This window comes from Ambystoma mexicanum, chromosome 12 (genome assembly GCF_040938575.1).
Source record: "Ambystoma mexicanum isolate Mex_15411 chromosome 12, UKY_AmexF1_1, whole genome shotgun sequence".
Taxonomy (NCBI): Eukaryota; Metazoa; Chordata; class Amphibia; order Caudata; family Ambystomatidae; genus Ambystoma; species Ambystoma mexicanum.
In genome coordinates, this window is record NC_090936.1 from 1,257,323,687 (window position 1) to 1,257,345,022 (window position 21,336).

The 21,336-nt window shown below is 45.7% G+C and overlaps 1 protein-coding gene across 1 annotated transcript in view; it reads right to left on the reverse strand.

The window, feature by feature from the left end:
- Positions 1 to 1,761: 1,761 nt before the first annotated feature.
- The window catches only part of LOC138514440 (zinc finger protein 271-like), a 505,009-nt gene continuing 485,434 nt past the window's right edge, over positions 1,762 to 21,336 (reverse strand). The window contains exon 2 of the mRNA XM_069629951.1: positions 1,762 to 9,154. Coding sequence (XP_069486052.1) covers positions 7,294 to 9,009 — 1,716 coding nt within the window. The 5' untranslated portion in view covers positions 9,010 to 9,154 and the 3' untranslated portion in view covers positions 1,762 to 7,293. The remainder of the gene's footprint in view (positions 9,155 to 21,336) is intronic.

Consider the following 21,336-nt stretch of genomic DNA (forward strand, 5'->3'; position numbering starts at 1 on the left):
GATAGACAGCACTGCTTTACGTCACTTAGCCACTCATGTGATAAGTCATTTGTAACGCCTCGGTACACAAGTGCTTCTAGGCGCGAGCATATGATAGGGCAAAAGAGGAGAGCTTAGTTGTGGTTCAGTTAGTGTTGATGTGGGAGAGTGTGATAGGGCTAAATAGGACAGCTTAGTCGTGGCTCAGTTAGTGTTGATGTGGGAGAGTGTGATAGGGCTAAATAGGAGAGCTTAGTCGTGACTCAGTTAGTGTTGATGTGGGAGAGTGTGATAGGGCTAAATAGGACAGATTAGTCGTGGCTCAGTTAGTGTTGATGTGGGAGAGTGTGATAGGGCTAAAGAGGAGAGTTTAGACATTGCTTACTGTTGACGTGGGAGAGTGTGAAAGGACTAAAGAGGACAGCTTAGTCGTGGCTCAGTTGGTGTTGATGTGGGAGAGTGTGATAGGGCTAAAGAGCAGAGCATAGTAGTGGCTCAGTCAGTGTTGATGTGGGAGAGTGTGATAGGGCTAAAGAGGAGAGTTTATACATTGCTTAGTGTTGATGTGGGAGAGTGTGATAGGGCTAAAGGGGAGAGCTTAGTCGTGGCTCAGTTAGTGTTGATGTGGGAGAGTGTGATAGGGCTAAATAGGACAGATTAGTCGTGGCTCAGTTAGTGTTGATGTGGGAGAGTGTGATAGGGCTAAATAGGACAGATTAGTCATGGCTCAGTTAGTGGTGATGTGGGAGAGTGTGATAGGGCTAAAGGGGAGAGCTTAGTCGTGACCCAGGTAGTGTTGATATACTTATGTCTGGGCCTAGGGTGGGCATCCGTGGGGGTTTTGTGTACGCAGTGCAAGGCGCTAGAAGATCTTAGAGGTGAGTCAGTTAGTTGGGGGAGGCCTTGAAAGTAAACCTCCATGACCATTAGTCGAAATATCCTATTTCTCTAGCTCCCAATGGCCTCCCCCTCCCTCACTCTCTGTCTCTCTCCCTCTCTCTCTTAGATACATGGTACCCCATGAGGAACAGAACACGCATCTGTGAATTGGCAGATAAGAGAAAAGGGAGGTGTGAAATCTCATACATTACCATGAGCCACCTTCACAGGGTTATGGGAGGCAACAATTTAAGGTTCAGTGGAAGTCACCCATGTCATCTTCCTTAGTATATTGGTTAGCAGGCTGAGAGATGCTGAGAGATTGGTTACTAGGCTGAACGATACCTCCAACATCACTAACACGCTCAGGTGCTTTTCTCAGTGGCCTGCTGGAATGTTTGCATTTCGAGGGCCGGTCCCCTCGAGGCAGGGCAAGGCATTTGTCAGATGTCCATCAGACAGTGGTCAGGGCAGGAGCCAGAAACCCTGCTCAAGTGGCCCACAGGTCTAACCTGCTCACTCAGACAAGCCACAAACTCTTCTCACACAGTCCAACATGACATCTCACCATCACCAACAGCCACAAGCACCTTGTCTTGATGGTGGATGCAACACCAGGCATGCAGGTATCAGAGTGATGCTCCAACACTGCAATACATTCTTCATGAAGAAATCGGGAGCAGAATAAGTATGTGTGGATTACACAAAAAATATCCATCACCTTGGCCTAAAAAAGGGAACCGGGTGTGACAGCTGCAGGCTGGTAAAGAGCAGCGTGTCAGCGGGTCAGGGGTGGGTATGATGTCCCCTTGCCAGCTAAGGGTCTCAGGAATGTCCTTACTTGTGCCATAGGTAAAGGTTGGAACCAAGCCAAAAACAGTCAGTATAAAGGAAACATTTCAATCAATCAAGTTTATTTGGATAAAGTCTCTAGAACATCAAGAAACCCATATCCAGTTCATTACATCGGTCGGTCATAACAATACATAAAATGGGGTTACAATGAATAAAGGCAATATATGGCTTCATTAATATTCAAAACAGTTCCCTTGAAGGAAACATTAAAAAAAAAGTTTTATTACATATAAAGTATTTGCCATGTTGCCCTAAACAAATGAGTTCAGCTACAATATATGGGATGGTAGTACTATGATTCCTTATGATGTATGATAAAGCATCAGAGTGATGCGTGAGATGTGGCCCTATGAGACTGTATGACATACGATTCAGCATCAGCGTGATACATAAAATGCAGCCCTATGATTCTGTATGACATACGATTCAGCATCAGCGTGATACATGAGATGCGGCCCCATGATTCTGTATGACGTATGATTAAGCATCAGCGTGATACATGAGATGCGGCCCTATGATTCTGTATGACATACGATTAAGCATCAGCGTGATACATGAGATGCGGCCCTATGATTCTGTATGACATACGATTAAGCATCAGCGTGATACATGAGATGCGGCCCTATGATTCTGTATGACATACGATTAAGCATCAACGTGATACATGAGATTCAGCCCTATGATTCTGTATGATGTAAGATTAAGCATCAGCGTGATACGTGAGATGCAGCCCTATGATTCTGTATGATGTATGATTAAACATCAGAGTGGTGTGTGAGATGTGGCTGTGTTATTCAGCATGATGAATGTTAAAGCATCAGCGTGATACATGATGTGTGAGATGTGGCCCTATAATTATATGTGATGTATGCTAAAGCATCAGAGTGATGTGTGAGATGTGGCCTTATGATTTTGTCTGATGTATGCTAAAGCATCAGAATGATTTGTGAGATGTGGCCTTATGATTCTGTTTGATGTATGATCAAGCATCAGAGTGATACGTGAGATGTGGCCTTATTAGTCTGTACGATGTATAATAAAACATCAGAGTGATATGTGAGAAGGAGACCTTTGATTCTGCATGATTAAGGATCAGAGTGATACGTGAGATGTGGTTCTATGATTCAGTATGATGTATGGTAAAGCAGCAGAGTGATATGCAATATGTGGCAGCCCAATGAATCTGTGTGATGTATGATTAAACATCAGAGTGATATAGAAGATATGGACCTCTGATTCTGCATGATGATGTGAAAGTATCAGAGTGATGTGCAAGATGTGTCTCTATGATTCTGTGTGATGTATGCGAAAGTATCAGAGTGATACTCGAGATGTGGCTCTATGATTCTGTATGATGTATGCTAAGCATCAGAGTGATACGCAAGATGTGGCCCACTGATTCTGTATGATGTGTACTAAAGCATCAGAGTAATATGCAAGACGTGGTCCACTGATTGTGCTTTATGTACCATAAAGCATCAGAGTGATGAGTGAGATGTGGCTCTATGATTCTGTATGATGTATGCTAAAGCATCAGAGTGATACGCGAGATGTGGTCCACTAATTCTGTATGATGTGTGCTAAAGCATCAGAGTGATATGTGAGACGTGGTCCACTAATTCTGTATGATGTGTGCTAAAGCATCAGAGTGATATGTGAGACGTGGTCCACTGATTCTGTATTATGTACCCTAAGGCATCAGAGTGATGAGTGAGATGCAACTCAATGATTCTGTATGATGTGCACAGAAGCATCAGAGTGATATGTGAGTTGTGGTCCTATGATTACGTATGATTTATGACTAAGCATTAGAGTGATACATGAGGTGTCACCTTATGTTTCTGTATGATGAAGCATCAGAATGATATGTGAGAAGTAGCCCACTGATTCTGTATAATGTACTTGAAAGCATCAGAGTGATACGTGAGATGTAGCTCTTTGATTGTGCATGATGTGATCTAAAGAATAAGAGTGATATATTAGGTGTGGCCCTATGTTATTGTATGATGAAGCATCAGAGTGATATGTGAGAAGTGGCCCGCTGATTCTGTATGATGGGCACTAAAGCATCAGAGTGATACGCGAGTTGTGGCCCTATGATTACGTATGGTGTACGCTAAAGCATCAGAGTGATACGCGAGTTGTGGCCCTATGATTACGTATGATGTATGAATAAGCATTAGAGTGATATATGAGGTGTGGCCCTATGTTATTGTATGATGAAGCATCAGAGTGATATGTGAGAAGTGGCCCGCTGATTCTGTATGATGTGTACTAAAGCATCAGAGTGATACGCGAGTTGTGGCCCTATGATTACGTATGATGTATGAATAAGCATTAGAGTGATATATGAGGTGTGGCCCTATGTTATTGTATGATGAAGCATCAGAGTGATATGTGAGAAGTGGCCCGCTGATTCTGTATGATGGGTACTAAAGCATCAAAGTGATATGCGAGGTGTGGCCCTATGATTACGTATGATGTATGAATAAGCATTAGAGTGATATATGAGGTGTGGCCCTATGTTATTGTATGATGAAGCATCAAAGTGATATGCGAGGTGTGGCCCTATGATTCTGTAAATGCTAGATTAAGGTAGATTCTGATTCCACGGCAAACAAGCAAACAATACATTTAATTTTCCTCCTTGTTATATAATTGTTTTTTTTTATTTGCCTGATTTAATTGTTTAAAACAATGTTTACAAGATGAGTTTCTTTGGAAAATAAGAAGAAGAGATGAAACCACGAAAGTCCTGTTCACTACTCAGTCCAGGTCTCTTTTAAATACAACATTCTTGGTGTCTCCAACAAGCGAAATTGGCATGGGCCGTGTGGGCGTTTTACTGTCCCTTTTCTGTTACATAATTTAATCCAACAGCTTCTTCCTAGTCCCAGCGTGATGAATTAATAATGAATTATCCCCTGAATGCATGGAACTCTAAGCTTTCCATTTTACCCCCGGGCTTCCGTCTTGAGCTGGCCCTCAAAATACGCCTGTCACTCCACTCTATACTGGCAGGTTGCAGCATGTTACCCCAGGCTTCCAGCTCCAGCTGGGTACCCCTAAATGTGGCTGTCACTCCACTCTATACAGGCAGGTTGCAGAATAGTACACCGGGCTTCAGGCTCTAGCTGGGTACCCCTAAATGTGGCTGTCACTCCACTCTATACAGGCAGGTTGCAGAATATTACACCGGGCTTCAGGCTCTAGCTGGGTACCCCTCACAATGCGGCTGTCCCTCCACTCTATACTGGAAGGTTGCAGCCTGTTATCCACGGGCTTCCAGCCCTAGCTGGGCACCCCCCACAATGCAGCTGTCACTCCACCCAATACTGGTAGGTTGCAGCCTGGTACCCCCAGGCTTCCGGTTCTAGCTGGGTACCCCCCGCAATGAGGCTGGCACTCCACTCTATACTGGCAGGGTGCAGCATGTTACCCCGGGCTTCAGGCTCTAGCTTGGTACCCCCACAATGTGGCTGTCACTCCACTCTATACAGGCAGGTTGCAGCATGTTACCCCCGGGCTTCCAGCTCTGAGTACCCCATATAATGCGGCTGTCACTCACTCTACACTGGCAGGTTACCCCCGGGCTTCCAGCTGTAGCTTGGTACCCCCCACAATGCGGCTGTCACTCCACTCTATACTGGCAGGTTGCAGCATGTTACCCCTGGGCTTCCAGCTCTGAGTACCCCATATAATGCGGCTGTCACTCACTCTACACTGGCAGGTTACCCCTGGGCTTCCAGCTGTAGCTGGGTACCCCCATATTGTGGCTGTCACTCCACTCTATACTGGCAGGTTGTAACATGTTAGCCCGGGCTTCCCCCTCCAGCTGGGTCCCCCCCTGTAATGCAGCTGTCACTCTAATCTATACTGGCAGGGTGCAGCATGTTACCCCATGCCTTCTGGCTCTATCTGGGTACCCCATATACTGCGGCTGTCACTCCACTGTATACAGGCAGGTTGCAGCATGTTACCCCTGGGTTTCCAGCTCTGGGTACCCCCTGTAATGCGGCTGTTACTCCACTCTATACAGGCCGGCTGCTAGCACACTTAAAGCATAGTCTCTATGCACATACTGAGCTGTCCTGAATTAGAGGACTGGATCATCAATACTAGTGCACATAAAGGTGATCTAAGACACCACCTCTCGTGCTGCCGTGAACACACAAGGGGTTTCATCCAGGGGGAAAGAACAAATAAAATGCAGCAGTGTTTTGTTTCCACTAGGCCATGCTGCTAATGGCTCAAGGTACACAGGTGCAGAGTATCCATAGATATGTATCTGGCCATGTGTATCCCAGGGTACAGTATATAGGCTGCATGTACACAGGTGCAGAGAGTACATAGATATGTATCTGGCCATGTGTATCCCAGGGTACAGTATATAGGCTGCATGTGCACAGGTGCAGAGAGTACATAGATATGTATCTGGCCATGTGTATCCCAGGGTACAGCGCATAGGCTGCAGGGACACAGGTGCAGAGTATGTATATATATGTATATATATGTACCTGGCCATGTGTATCCCGGGCTACAGTATATAGGCTGCAGGTGCACAGGTTATTTGGAGTGGGATAATGTGTAGAGGAAGCCATAGGTTCCTGAGTATTAGAAATATTCACATCCGCTCTTCATGTGGTCATTCTTTATGTATATTCTGTGCTGTAAGGCAGTGAGGTGGTATATTTTATTTCTCGTTTAACTGTTCAGCCGGGATTTCATGTCCTGATTAATGTATCATATTGTTGAGCCGTGTTGAGGCATGTTATCCTCTGTCGTGTAAATACCTGCTCATGAGTTGCATTGCCTGATTGATGAATCCTTATTACTGTTGTGATGCTATTTATCGTATACTAGATCTTTTCTGTATCTCAGTGAACATGGCTTGTGCATTTTCCCCATAATGTTATAATATTCATAAATTCATAAGGTGAATTCATAAGGTGCTTCTGGGCGCTAAACACTGAAAAGAATACATTCACACCATCTCTCTCCTTGTCTACTAGGAAAAGAGTCAATCTTCAAAGACCTCTTAAAGGCTTGGAGACCCTCCAGTGTATTTAAAAGAATAACTTCTGCGATGCCTGGTCACACTTGAGTATTGACTGAAACGTTTACTGCAATCTGTGCACTCGTAGAGCTTACCCCTTTATGGCTCCTCTGATGATGTATCAGATATGAAGGCAGAATGAAGCTTTTCTTGCACTCTGAGCACTTGTAGGGCTCTACCCCAGTAAGAATCTTCTGATGGATGTTCAGAGCTGAGAAGCAACTGAAGCTTGTCTTGAACTATGTGCACGTGTAAGGCTTTACCCCCGTATGAATCCTCAAATGGCTTGTCTGATGGTGGCTTTACAGAGCTGAGGTCTGATTGAAGCTTTTATTGCACTCTGTGCACCTGTAGGGTTTACACCAGTATGGATCCTCTGATGGATTATCAGATCTGACGATTAATTGAAGCTTTTCCTGCACTCTGTGCAATTGTCGGCTTCCCTCCTGTATGGAGCCTCTGATGCTTTTTTAGATCTGCTGATTGATTGAAGCTTTTCTTGCACTCTGTCCAGGTGTAGGGCTTTACCCAGTATGGATCCTCTGATGCTGTTTCAGATTTGATGATTTATTGAAGCTTTTCCTGCACTCTGTGCATGTGTAGGGCTTCACCCCAGTATGGATCCTCTGATGCTGTTTCAGATTTGATGATTGATTGAAGCTTTTCCTGCACTCTGTGCACTTGTAGGGCTTCACCCCAGTATGGATCCTCTGATGCTTTTTTAGAGCTGATGATTGATTGAAGCTTTTCTTGCACTCTGTGCACGTGTAGGGCTTCTCGCCAGTATGGATCCTCTGATGCTTTTTTAGAACTGATGATTGATTGAAGCTTTTCTTGCACTCTGTGCACGTGTAGGGCTTCTTGCCAGTATGGATCCTCTGATGCTTTTTTAGAACTGATGATTGATTGAAGCTTTTCTTGCACTCTGTACATGTGTAGGGCTTATCGCCAGTATGGATCCTCTGATGGATTATCAGAGATGAGGACCGAATGAAGCTCTTCCTGCACTGTGTGCATTTATAGGGCTTCACACCAGTATGGACCCACTCATGCTTTTTTAGATCAGATGATTGATTGAAGCTTTTCTTGCATTCTGTGCACGTGTAGGGCCTCTCGCCAGTATGGATCCTCTGATGGATTTTCAGAGATGAAGAGCGATTGAAGCTTTTCTTGCACTCTGTGCACGTGTAGGGCTTCTCGCCAGTATGGATCATCTGATGCCTTTTCAGACCTGACGATTGATTGAAGCTTTGCCTGCATTCTGTGCACGTGTAGTGCTTCACACCAGTATGGATCCTCTGATGCCTTTTCAGACCTGACGATTGATTGAAGCTTTTCCTGCACTCTGTGCAATTGAGGGGCTTCACTCCTGTATGGATCCACTGATGGTTGCGCAGAGCTGAAGAGTCACCAAAGCTTTTCTTACACTCTGTGCACATGTAGGGCTTCACTCCAGTATGGATCCTCTGATGTCTTATCAGATTTGAGGACCAACTGAACCTCTTCTTGCACAGTGTGCATTTATAGGGCTTTTCACCAGTATGGATCCTCTGATGGTTTTTAAGAGTTGAGGAATTTATGAAGCAATGTTTGCACTCTGTGCACGTGTAGGGCTTTTCCCCGGTATGGATGCTCTGATGCTTTTTCAGATAGAAGGATGAACTGAAGCTTTTCTTAGACTCTGTGCACGTGTAGTGCTTCACTCCAGTATGGATCATCTGATGCCTTTTCAGAGATGAGGATAAACTGAAGCTTTTCCTGCACTCTGTGCAATTGTGGGGCTTCACTCCTGTATGGATCCTCTGATGGTTGTGCAGAGCTGAAGAGTAACTGAAGCTTTTCTTACACTCTGTGCACAGGTAGGGCTTCACTCCAGTATGGATCCTCTGATGCCTTTTTAGATTTGATGATTGATTGAAGCTTTTTTTGCACTCTGTGCATGTGTAGGGTTTCTCACCAGTATGGATCCTCTGATGGATGCGCAGAGCTGAAGAGTGATTGAAGCTTTTTTTGCACTCTGTGCACGTGTAGGGCTTCTCGCCAGTATGGATCCTCTGATGCCTTTTCAGAGATAAGGATGAACTGAAGCTTTTCTTGCACTCTGTGCACGTGTACTGTTTCTCACCTGCGTGGGATTTCATGTGTGTGATTAGACTGGATCTGTGAGGGAAGCACACCCCACAGACTCTGAAGGCAGCCGCCTTCTCCTTTGTTTTGATCTTCATAGGGGTGCCGGGCATTGGACTCCCAGAGGAGGATGATATGTTATCTAAAGGTTCAGTGGAATGACACTGCACTCTGTAAAGCTTCTCTCAGTCCACTCTATATTCCCTCGTCTCGTCTTCATGTGCAAATTCTTGGTTGCAGAAATGGCTCTAGTCTTGGCTGAAAGAAACAACGATTTCAGCTATTATTTCATGGCATTGTACTGATCGACACAGAATTGGCTAGTGTACAGACTGCCCCATCCCACTCCAGCACACTGTGTGATACTGATTGATTGTATCTGTCTATCTGTCCATAAAAATATATAGGACTTCAGAGAAAGTAAAAAAAAACACTGAAATAAAACCCTGTGTGTAAATGGAGGACGCTGTACAGCAGTTGATTCTCTTATGTTCTTGACTTGTATTTTTGTTGTATTCAACTCCCAATATGTACAATCCAGCACAATCCTGCCCGAGGTAGGTCCCCTCTCCTTTACCTATTCTCGCTTCTCCGTAAGCGAGTTTCAAATTGTGTGATACTTTTACATTTAATTTACTGTGTTTGTAGATTTGTCTAATATGCAATACAATGGCACAACATATCTCCTGCCTTTATATGTCATTATTTAGTATTTTAAACATTTTTTTTAGAAAATAGTCATGTATGTAAGAATGAAAACCATCAGCTTGAAACCTAAGCACAATCTAAAAATAGAAATGATGATGGGTATATAAATAATTCCATCTGCACAGAAGTGCAGATGGGAAAATACATTCCAAGATGATGGAGAGTCAAGTTAAATGCTTGGTCTAATCCACTATTCCCAAAGTAGTACCAGGAGCACTCAGGGACAGCAACCGCATCCCAGCCTTTCCCTATTCACAAGACACAAGAATAGACCCTCATTAAGAATAGAAACCAGCGGCAGGAAGACGAGAGCATACAATCACAAAGCCCCATGTCCAATTGTTTTTACTATGTATAGTTACTGATGTGTGTTTTTGTGCCTCTCCTGAATTGCTGTACAGCAGGTTTCAGGAGTGATTGTGTTCCTCACTGTGCATCTGCAGACAGTGACTTGCAAGTCCACTCTTTCACTCCGTCCTCGCCCCACCTTTCCCTGCTACTCTCTGACACCACTCCTTGTTTCTTATAGTGGAGATCTTCTGCTTCCTTGGTGGGGCTGATCTGTGTCCCCTCTCCTTTACCTGTTCTCGCTCTTCCTCACCCCACTTTTCCCTGCTACTCTCTGACACCACTCCTCGTTTCTTATAGTGGAGATCTGCTGCTTCCTTGGTGGGGCTGCTCTGTGTCCCCTCTCCTTTACCTGTTCTCGCTCTTCCTTGCCCCACTTTTCCCTGCTACTCTCTGACACCACTCCTTGTTTCTTATAGTGGAGATCTTCTGCTTCCTTGGTGGGGCTGATCTGTGTCCCCTCTCCTTTACCTGTTCTCGCTCTTCCTCACCCCACTTTTCCCTGCTACTCTCTGACACCACTCCTCGTTTCTTATAGTGGAGATCTGCTGCTTCCTTGGTGGGGCTGTTCTGTGTCCCCTCTCCTTTACCTGTTCTCGCTCTTCCTTGCCCCACTAGTCCCTGCTACTCTCTGACACCACTCCTCGTTTCTTATAGTGGAGATCTGCTGCTTCCTTGGTGGGGCTGCTCTGTGTCCCCTCTCCTTTACCTGTTCTCGCTCTTCCTTGCCCCACTTTTCCCTGCTACTCTCTGACACCACTCCTTGTTTCTTATAGTGGAGATCTTCTGCTTCCTTGGTGGGGCTGATCTGTGTCCCCTCTCCTTTACCTGTTCTCGCTCTTCCTCACCCCACTTTTCCCTGCTACTCTCTGACACCACTCCTCGTTTCTTATAGTGGAGATCTGCTGCTTCCTTGGTGGGGCTGCTCTGTGTCCCCTCTCCTTTACCTGTTCTCGCTCTTCCTTGCCCCACTTTTCCCTGCTACTCTCTGACACCACTCCTCATTTCTTATAGTGGAGATCTGCTGCTTCCTTGGTGGGGCTGCTCTGTGTCCCCTCTCCTTCACCTGTTATCGCTCTTCCTTGCCCCACTTTTCCCTGCTACTCTCTGACACCACTCCTCGTTTCTTATAGTGGAGATCTGCTGCTTCCTTGGTGGGGCTGCTCTGTGTCCTCTCTCCTTTACCTGTTCTCGCTCTTCCTTGCCCCACATTTCCCTGCTACTCTCTGACACCACTCCTCATTTCGTTCTGTGTCCCCTCTCCTTTACCTATTCTCGCTCTTCCTTGCCCCACTAGTCCCTGCTACTCTCTGACACCACTCCTCATTTCTTATAGTGGAGATCTGCTGCTTCCTTGGTGGGGCTCCTCTGTGTCCCCTCTCCTTTACCTGTTCTCGCTCTTCCTCGCCCCACTTTACCCTGCTACTCTCTGACACCACTTCTCGTTTCTTATAGTGGAGATCTGCTGCTTCCTTGGTGGGGCTGCTCTGTGTCCCCTCTCCTTTACCTGTTCTCGCTCTTCCTTGCCCCACTTTTCCCTGCTACTCTCTGACACCACTCCTCGTTTCTTATAGTGGAGATCTGCTGCTTCCTTGGTGGGGCTGCTCTGTGTCCCATCTCCATTACCTGTTCTCACTCTTCCTTGTCCCACTTTTCCCTGCTACTCTCTGACACCACTCCTCATTTCTTATAGTGGAGATCTGCTGCTTCCTTGGTGGGGCTGCTCTGTGTCCCCTCTCCTTTACTTGTTCTCGCTCTTCCTTGCCCCACTTGTCCCTGCTACTCTCTGACACACTCCTCATTTCTTATAGTGGAGATCTGCTGCTTCCTTGGTGGGGCTGCTCTGTGTCCCCTCTCCTTTACCTGTTCTCGCTCTTCCTTGCCCCACTTTTCCCTGCTACTATTTGACACCACTTCTCGTTTCTTATAGTGGAGATCTGCTGCTTCCATGGTGGGGCTGCCCTGTGTCCCCTCTCCTTTACCTGTTCTCGCTCTTCCTTGCCCCACTTTTCCCTGCTACTCTCTGACAACACTCCTCGTTTCTTATAGTGGAGATCTGCTGCTTCCTTGGTGGGGCTGCTCTGTGTCCCATCTCCATTACCTGTTCTCACTCTTCCTTGTCCCACTTTTCCCTGCTACTCTCTGACACCACTCGTTTCTTACAGTGGAGATCTGCTGCTTCCTTGGTGGGGCTGCTCTGTGTCCCCTCTCCTTTACCTATTCTCACTCTTCCTTGCCCCACTTTTCCCTGCTACTCTCTGACACCACTCCTCATTTCTTATAGTGGAGATCTACTGCTTCCTTGGTGGGGCTGTTCTGTGTCCCCTCTCCTTTACCTATTCTCGCTCTTCCTTGTCCCACTAGTCCCTGCTACTCTCTGACACCACTCCTCATTTCTTATAGTGGAGATCTGCTGCTTCCTTGGTGGGGCTGCTCTGTGTCCCCTCTCCTTTACCTGTTCTCGCTCTTCCTTGCCCCACTTTTCCCTGCTACTCTCTGACACCACTCCTCGTTTCTTATAGTGGAGATCTGCTGCTTCATTGGTGGGGATGCTCTGTGTCCCCTCTCCTTTACCTGTTCTCGCTCTTCCTTGCCCCACTTTTCCCTGCTACTCTCTGACACCACTCCTCATTTCTTATAGTGGAGATCTGCTGCTTCCTTGGTGGAGCTGCTCTGTGTCCCCTCTCCTTTACCTGTTCTCGCTCTTCCTTGCCCCACTTTTCTTGCTCTTCCTTGCCCCACTTTTCCCTGCTACTTTCTGACACCACTCCTCGTTTCTTATAGTGGAGATGTGCTGCTTCCTTGGTGGGGCTGCTCTGTGTCCCCTCTCCTTTACCTGTTCTCGCTCTTCCTTGCCCCACTTTTCCCTGCTACTCTCTGACACCACTCCTCGTTTCTTATAGTGGAGATCTGCTGCTTCATTGGTGGGGATGCTCTGTGTCCCCTCTCCTTTACCTGTTCTCGCTCTTCCTTGCCCCACTTTTCCCTGCTACTCTCTGACACCACTCCTCGTTTCTTATAGTGGAGATGTGCTGCTTCCTTGGTGGGGCTGCTCTGTGTCCCCTCTCCTTTACCTGTTCTCGCTCTTCCTTGCCCCACTTTTCCCTGCTACTCTCTGACACCACTCCTCGTTTCTTATAGTGGAGATCGGCTGCTTCCTTGGTGGAGCTGCTCTGTGTCCCATCTCCATTACCTGTTCTCACTCTTCCTTGCCCCACTTTTCCCTGCTACTCTCTGACACCACTCCTTGTTTCTTATAGTGGAGATCTGCTGCTTCCTTGGTGGGGCTGCTCTGTGTCCCCTCTCCTTTACCTATTCTCGCTCTTCCTTGCCCCACTAGTCCCTGCTACTCTCTGACACACTCCTCATTTCTTATAGTGGAGATCGGCTGCTTCCTTGGTGGAGCTGCTCTGTGTCCCATCTCCATTACCTGTTCTCACTCTTCCTTGCCCCACTTTTCCCTGCTACTCTCTGACACACTCCTCATTTCTTATAGTGGAGATCTGCTGCTTCATTGGTGGGGATGCTCTGTGTCCCCTCTCCTTTACTTGTTCTCGCTCTTCCTTGCCCAACTTGTCCCTGCTACTCTCTGACACACTCCTCATTTCTTATAGTGGAGATCTGCTGCTTCCTTGGTGGGGCTGCTCTGTGTCCCCTCTCCTTTACTTGTTCTCGCTCTTCCTTGCCCCACTTGTCCCTGCTACTCTCTGACACACTCCTCATTTCTTATAGTGGAGATCTGCTGCTTCATTGGTGGGGATGCTCTGTGTCCCCTCTCCTTTACTTGTTCTCGCTCTTCCTTGCCCCACTTGTCCCTGCTACTCTCTGACACACTCCTCATTTCTTATAGTGGAGATCTGCTGCTTCATTGGTGGGGATGCTCTGTGTCCCCTCTCCTTTACTTGTTCTCGCTCTTCCTTGCCCCACTTGTCCCTGCTACTCTCTGACACCACTCCTTGTTTCTTATAGTGGAGATCTGCTGCTTCCTTGGTGGGGCTGCTCTGTGTCCCCTCTCCTTTACTTGTTCTCGCTCTTCCTTGCCCCACTTGTCCCTGCTACTCTCTGACACACTCCTCATTTCTTATAGTGGAGATCTGCTGCTTCATTGGTGGGGATGCTCTGTGTCCCCTCTCCTTTACTTGTTCTCGCTCTTCCTTGCCCCACTTGTCCCTGCTACTCTCTGACACACTCCTCATTTCTTATAGTGGAGATCTGCTGCTTCCTTGGTGGGGCTGCTCTGTGTCCCCTCTCCTTTACTTGTTCTCGCTCTTCCTTGCCCCACTTGTCCCTGCTACTCTCTGACACACTCCTCATTTCTTATAGTGGAGATCTGCTGCTTCATTGGTGGGGATGCTCTGTGTCCCCTCTCCTTTACTTGTTCTCGCTCTTCCTTGCCCCACTTGTCCCTGCTACTCTCTGACACCACTCCTTGTTTCTTATAGTGGAGATCTGCTGCTTCCTTGGTGGGGCTGCTCTGTGTCCCCTCTCCTTTACTTGTTCTCGCTCTTCCTTGCCCCACTTGTCCCTGCTACTCTCTGACACACTCCTCATTTCTTATAGTGGAGATCTGCTGCTTCCTTGGTGGAGCTGCTCTGTGTCCCCTCTCCTTTACCTATTCTCGCTCTTCCTTGCCCCACTTTTCTCGCTCTTCCTTGCCCCACTTTTCCCTGCTACTCTCTGTCACCACTCCTCGTTTCTTATAGTGGAGATGTGCTGCTTCCTTGGTGGGGCTGCTCTGTGTCCCCTCTCCTTTACCTGTTCTCGCTCTTCCTTGCCCCACTAGTCCCTGCTACTGTCTGACACCACTCCTCGTTTCTTATAGTGGAGATCTGCTGCTTCCTTGGTGGGGCTGCTCTGTGTCCCCTCTCCTTTACCTGTTCTCGCTCTTCCTTGTCCCACTTTTCCCTACTACTCTCTGACACCACTCCTCGTTTCTTATAGTGGAGATCTGCTGCTTCCTTGGTGGGGATGCTGTTTGACATTGCAAACATGCCGAAATTCCAATAACCAACAACAATTTCTGAACAAGAAAATTTAAATGTGAGCAGCTTCATTGGTTGCAGACAATTGTGGGGCAAAAATGTGACTCCAGACTTTCTGAGAGTAGGGAGCTTGCATGGCTTGTAACTTCCGCAAGGATTCCCTGCTTGAGTAAACATGTAATAATGCATCGTGGTGAAGTCGCTCTGCCTGGTTATGGATGCCACCATGGTGGGGAGGGACTCTCTAATCACCCATTTCTGGGGTTCAAAGGTCTCCATGAGATTTTTTTGGCATGTTTACCATGAGCAGTAATTCTGCACAGTCAATCTGTGGATTTTGAGAGTTCAGGTGGACGATTTACCTCCATCTTTTGTTGGGTGTAAATCACCACAGTTGCCGCAATAACGCACAGTGCGGTGGTGCGGTAATAAAGTCGATGTATCTGAATTGCCACCTGCTTGTAATACACCACTCGTCATGAGGGCCAGAGTCTTTAAACAGGTTGCCACATGTGTTATTGTGTGATACACCTCAAGCAGATGAATCAGATGAGAAAGGGCAGCCAGGAGCAGAAGAAGACAGCATAAAATACACACAACTCCATTTGATCAGTGTGGGTGATTAGAGGCAGCTGTGGATGTGGCTGGAAAGTGGTGGAAGGCGAGAAAGGGATGGCGTTGCAGGAACTTGAGGCAAGTGTGAGAGAAGGAATAGGTGGTATCATCAGGAGCAAGTGTTTAACAGAAAGAAGTGGTACCAAGACAAGGCAGTTATCAGGAGGAGGTGATAATATCAGGAGGGGCGATGCACGAGAGGAGGTGATAACAGCAGGATGATGCGGTTGTCAGGAGGAGTTAACATCAGGAGGTGGCAGTCAGGAGGAGGCGGGGGAGGTCATTGTCAGGCATAGGTGGTAACATCAGGAGGTGGCACCTGTCAGGGAGAGGCAGGAGGTTGTTGTTGTCAGTAATAGGTGGTAACATCAGGAGGTGGCAGCTGTCAGGAGGAGGCACAAGGAGGTAATTATCAACAATAGGTGGTAACATCAGGAGGTGGCAGCTGTCAAGTGGAGGTGGCAGTAGGTCATTGTCATGAATACGTGATAACATCAGGAGTTGGCATCTGCCAGGAGGAGGCACAAGGAGGTAATTATCAACAATAGGTGGTAACATCAGGAGGTGACAGCTGTCATAAAGAGACATGAGGCGGTCATTATCAGGAATAGGTAGTAAAATCAGGAGGCGGCAGCTGTCAAGTGGAGGTGGGAGTAGGTCATTGTCAGGAATACGTGATAACATCAGGAGGTGGCAGCTGTCAGGAAGAGGCAGGAGGAGGTAATCATCAGGAATAGGTGGTAACATCAGGAGGTGTGTGGTATAATTTATAGTGCTTTGAAGTATAGCGCCTTGATGTTTCTAGCGCCTCACTGAATGTGATAGCATTCTATTGACAGCAATAATGTGGCATACACATAGAACCAGTCATATGTTGCCAGTATAACAGGTGAATGTGTGGCTCGGGGCAGGCAAGGGATTCATAATGCAGCCAAAGCCCAATGTGAAGCTACAGAGAGTAAATGTGCATCACGTTTTTTCTCTGGATTCCCTCCTACACAGGAGACGACATTATTTATCTAACTGACAGACTCAATTAGCAAGTACTAATCACTAGTGCTAACTCGTTAACATTATAATGTACTCCCATATACATAGTGAGGTGGAAGGAGATGTTTTGAAATTCGTTTTTAAACGTGCATTTTTCTCTCTTCATTTCTCTTGCTGTGCTGAATGCAGAAGGCAGGAAGGCAGCAGTACATCGAAAAAAGATACAGTTATAATGTGAAGCTCTCATTGTTTAGGACATGAGGGTGGAAGCTGAACACATTTTTGTTAATATGATTGTTGCAAAGTATCTGCAGATATGTCACGTAAGCAGAATGGGACGGTACAGAGTTCTGCTGGAGAAAGTCTGACAGAAAAAGTTCAGATCGCTTTTGCTGGGCTACAGAGACGGATGATCTCGGTGTCTTAACATTGGCTTGAGAACCTTATGTTCTCGCCACCCACACTTTAGACACTGAGATTACGAAGGCCACCCCTGTTGACCGGGCCGCTCTTCAGAGGGAAATCGCCTGGGGGAGAAAACCACAAATATTTTGGTAAGCAGCCCAGTTCGAAGTGAGTTTTCTGTTTTTATGCGATTGATTGGCAAATGTGTTTCAAAGTACTAGGCAGTCAGAGTAGCAAAGCAAAAGAAATATCCTGCATTTTCATGTGCCATGTGTTGATTCATAAAATGTAATGCCTGTTTTTGAAAAGATTTATTTGCATCGTATATGTGGTTTTGTTTTTCTCTTCTCATTTTGTTACAGGGAGCTCTGAAATGTAGATGGTAAGAACTGCATCATGACATTATAATTCTTTGCAATACAATATATATTACATGGCCACAGTAGTGGCCATGTAGTTATAGTTAAGTTGCTGTTTCCATATGAAGAGCACTTTTTGGGCGGCTTATAACTCGGCTCCCCCTGGACAAATCCTTACCAAAGTTTGCAAAAAAAGTATATGGGCCACTCTGAATTTTTTCGTCTTTTTTCCAATAGATTGAATGGGGCAAAAACTTTGTGCACGGCTACATGTCAAACCACTGGACGGATTGTCATCAATTTTGCGGCAGGGGCAGGGGCTTGTTCTCCAAAGTGTGCTTTTGTAAATTTTGTGAGAAATCGTACTGTACTTTCCTTTAAAACGATCGAAAAGTAGCACTCTAAGAATTAGTGATATCTATGTCCGCTCCGCGGTCCCACTTCCCTGTTCGCTCTGTGGAGAAGATTTCTATTGCCTAATCTATGGCATGCTGTACGTCAAGATGTTGCGCTTTCACCAATTGGTTCTGCAGTAGCATCAAGTGCGTATCATTCTTTCCATACAGCCGCCACGCTCATGTAGTTTTTGTGTTGTGCGTCGATATTCCCGCAAAGAAACCCTTATGAAACACTGTGTCGAAAGGTAAGCATTACTTATATGTGGCAGTAGAAAGTGAAAGAGTGCTTTATTCTTGTTACCATTATCGTACCGTACAGTGAAACTTGGTAGGCAATGTACAACAAGTCCTTACTGCGTCTATGTAAGAAGCCACCACCAAAAGTACTGCGGTTAGACTGGAGTCCTATATTTTGGAATCTGGGGCAGCCACCTGCACGGTTTCGTCAACACAGCGCGTCTGCACGTGGTCGGGAGTAACGGTTCTCATTATTGACTACTGATATGTTGTTGCAAAATGAGAATGTATTTGCGTTCGGAGTGAAGGTCAGTTCATTTAATTGCATTTTTTCAGTAGGCGCTCAGTATGGTCGCACACACATGTACCAAACCTCATAAAGGTCAATTGTTTTTCGACCTTGACGTACAGGGAACGGAGACAGAAAGAATGTAGGGAGTCACAGTTTATGAAACATTCCCTTTGATAAGTTTGTGAAGCACATGAAATATCAGTTCCCGAGGATGTCTTACTGCAAACAACTGCTGTGTGACTGCGGAGGTCGAAATGGAGGCGGTGCATATCATGTAAGCTTATTTTTCAGGCCTGTACACCAAACTGCCATTATTTACTTAGTCGAAAAAAAAAAAATTATTACTAGAAATGCATTTGGAAATTTGTGTGCCGTTGAAATGTCAGATTGCACATTACCTTTACTAGTAGTGCATTTGGAAGTTTGTGTGCCGTTGAAATTTCAGATTTCACATTACCGCCGTCTGCACGATGTCACTACAATTTCCACTATTACCTACGAAATGTATGTGGCACTGATATTTTTTTACCTATTATGTAGATTGCACATTGTCGCCATTTGTAGGGAGTCAGTACATTTCCCCATAAAACATGATTTGTTTATAGAAATGTTATGTAGTACACCTTACATTTCCGCAAAGGCTTCGCATTCATAGATTTTTTGGTCATTTTCCCCTCAGCTACTTCCTTCCGTATTGCGAATGTCATGGATTGCAGCATCCGAGTAACGGTTTCTTTAATCGTCAAGTGCAGCTATTCATCACCGGTTGTATGTGCGTCATCATTGAATGGGATGACCGCATCGGACCTCTATGTCCGTACGCAGTTGTAGCAGTAAAGCGCAACATACCATTCTTGACGCCTTGTAATTCATGTCGCCTTTCATGTCGCCTTGTAAATCACTGTGACAGGAATACGCCTACTGTGCCAACAACGCATAATTTATGTGTGGTTAAACAACAACGTCACCATTGCCACTAACATTATACTTTCTGATGGACTACATCACAGCGTTTGACGCAGTCTTGGCAATGAATGTGAGAGGAAACCGACTACTGTGTCGCCACTGCATACTGTGTGTGTGATAAAAACTGTGGCGCCAATGCATGGTGACTGTGTGGGAAAACATCAACGTGACCGTCAAAATTAACATTTTCATTGTGCAGCAGAGACACAAACTTGACATTTCTTTGCAACTGAGAAATGGCCGATGATTTAGTGCTGTACATTGTGAAATGAAAGTACATTACTACTTTTTACATGTTAGTGTGTTTTTTTATCATTTCTTGTTCCCCTTCACAATTTGCCATGCTACGTTGCAGGTTGTAGTGTGTTCTTTAATAGATGCCGTATCACAGTACGTACGTTTTTATGAAATCATTTGTTGCCGCTGCCTAGGTACGTTATCCAGAACGCTATTGCACATCACTTGCTTTGGCAACGTAAGGCTCAGGCCAATTTATTATTCTTTCGTGCCGTTAGGGTACTTTCTGTTACCCAGATGCCCCAATTACAGATTAGTTCTGCATGAAGACGCTATGTTTTCAGATTTGGTATCTTTCTAAAAGTGGAAAAATGAGATCAGGTGCAGTGAAAGTGTTTTCTGCACAGAAACGTTCCTTTTACCTTCTCATTACACATTTCTTCACCCTTTTCACCTTGTGGCACGTACACAAAAATGTGTGCACAGGTCAGTGGTAATGGTGTTGCTTGCAATATTTCTGCCATTAGTGCATTTCAGTTCACAGGGTTTGTTGTGATTTTGACCACATATTAGAAGATTACTTCTTTGCGTTCTGCACGCACATTTTTGTCAAACATATTCCCTGTATGTTCCACACATTTATGTAAAAGGTCATTGCGCTCGAACAAACACCTTTGTGTTTTACATGTCGTAGTGTTTTCATACTTCACAAGTTTCGTCATGTACATAAGCAATCAACGGGACGCCTTTCGTCCCTGAAGGGTACGCTGTAGGTATGCTTACTGACCACAGTGTCGGAGAGGTAAATACTGCCATTTACTGGTTGGGACAAAACATTGCATTGCAGTCGCCATGTCCATCAGACCTTTCTGTTAAAGGTGTTGCTGATAACCACACATTTTAGAACAAATACTAATCTTCTTCGCCCACTACGGTCACACATTTTCTTTTTTTCCTTTCTGCCAGCTGTAATGGAAAGCGGAAAAAGACTTTCTATGCAACGGCCGCCTTCCCTTTCCATGGTGGCTATCATTTTTGTTGGTGCAATGGGTTAGTGTCGTAAAATCTGTATTGGTAATGGGATTCAGCCCCCTTTTCTTAGGGTGGAATGGGGTTTACTGATTCAAAGACCTCGGTATGCACTCTTGCTTCTATTGTGGTGCAAACTTGCCCTGTTGAGTTGTGAACGGGAAGTGTTGCAGTTACAAGTTCGTACAACAATACACAATGTCCTTCTGCACTACCAACGACTCATGTGGCCATGCTGTGCAACTGTGCAATTCGTAGAAAGATGGGCAGTGAAGTCAAATGTTGCTTTACAGTATGCTTATGTGTTACTATTGGAATCCTTCTAAATGCTCAATAAAAATGTTGGTCAACTTATGTTATGAATCACTTACAGTACTGCCAACCTATGCAAAGCATTTAAAAAACGTTTCTCAAAGGACATTATGGTTACGTTGCCCTACTAAAAAAGTCCAAAATTCACTACAAAAAAAACTTTGTTAAAGGGACGTTATGGTTAAGTTGCCATATTAAAAACCTATGCCATTCTGTACAAAAACTTTGTAAAAAAAAAACCTGGAATTCGGGAGTTATGGTAGGCTAATCACCAATTCTTTCCCTCAGCTCTCTCCACTGCTACCACTACCAACCCGAACATAAATGATGCCACCAGACATGTCATTGATGCCATCACTGACGCCATCCCATCTTTAGCCCCTTTCTTTTACGTCAGCCAAGCAACCATAACTCGCACCACCACTGTGCACTACTAAGACTAACACCCAGGATATCAAAGATGACATGACGGGACCGGCACCCTTCATTACTGGATGCACAATTACGAGGTTCCCTTTCTGGGTCCCGTGAGGGGAAGAGGGAGCTAATAATGGGCCATTTG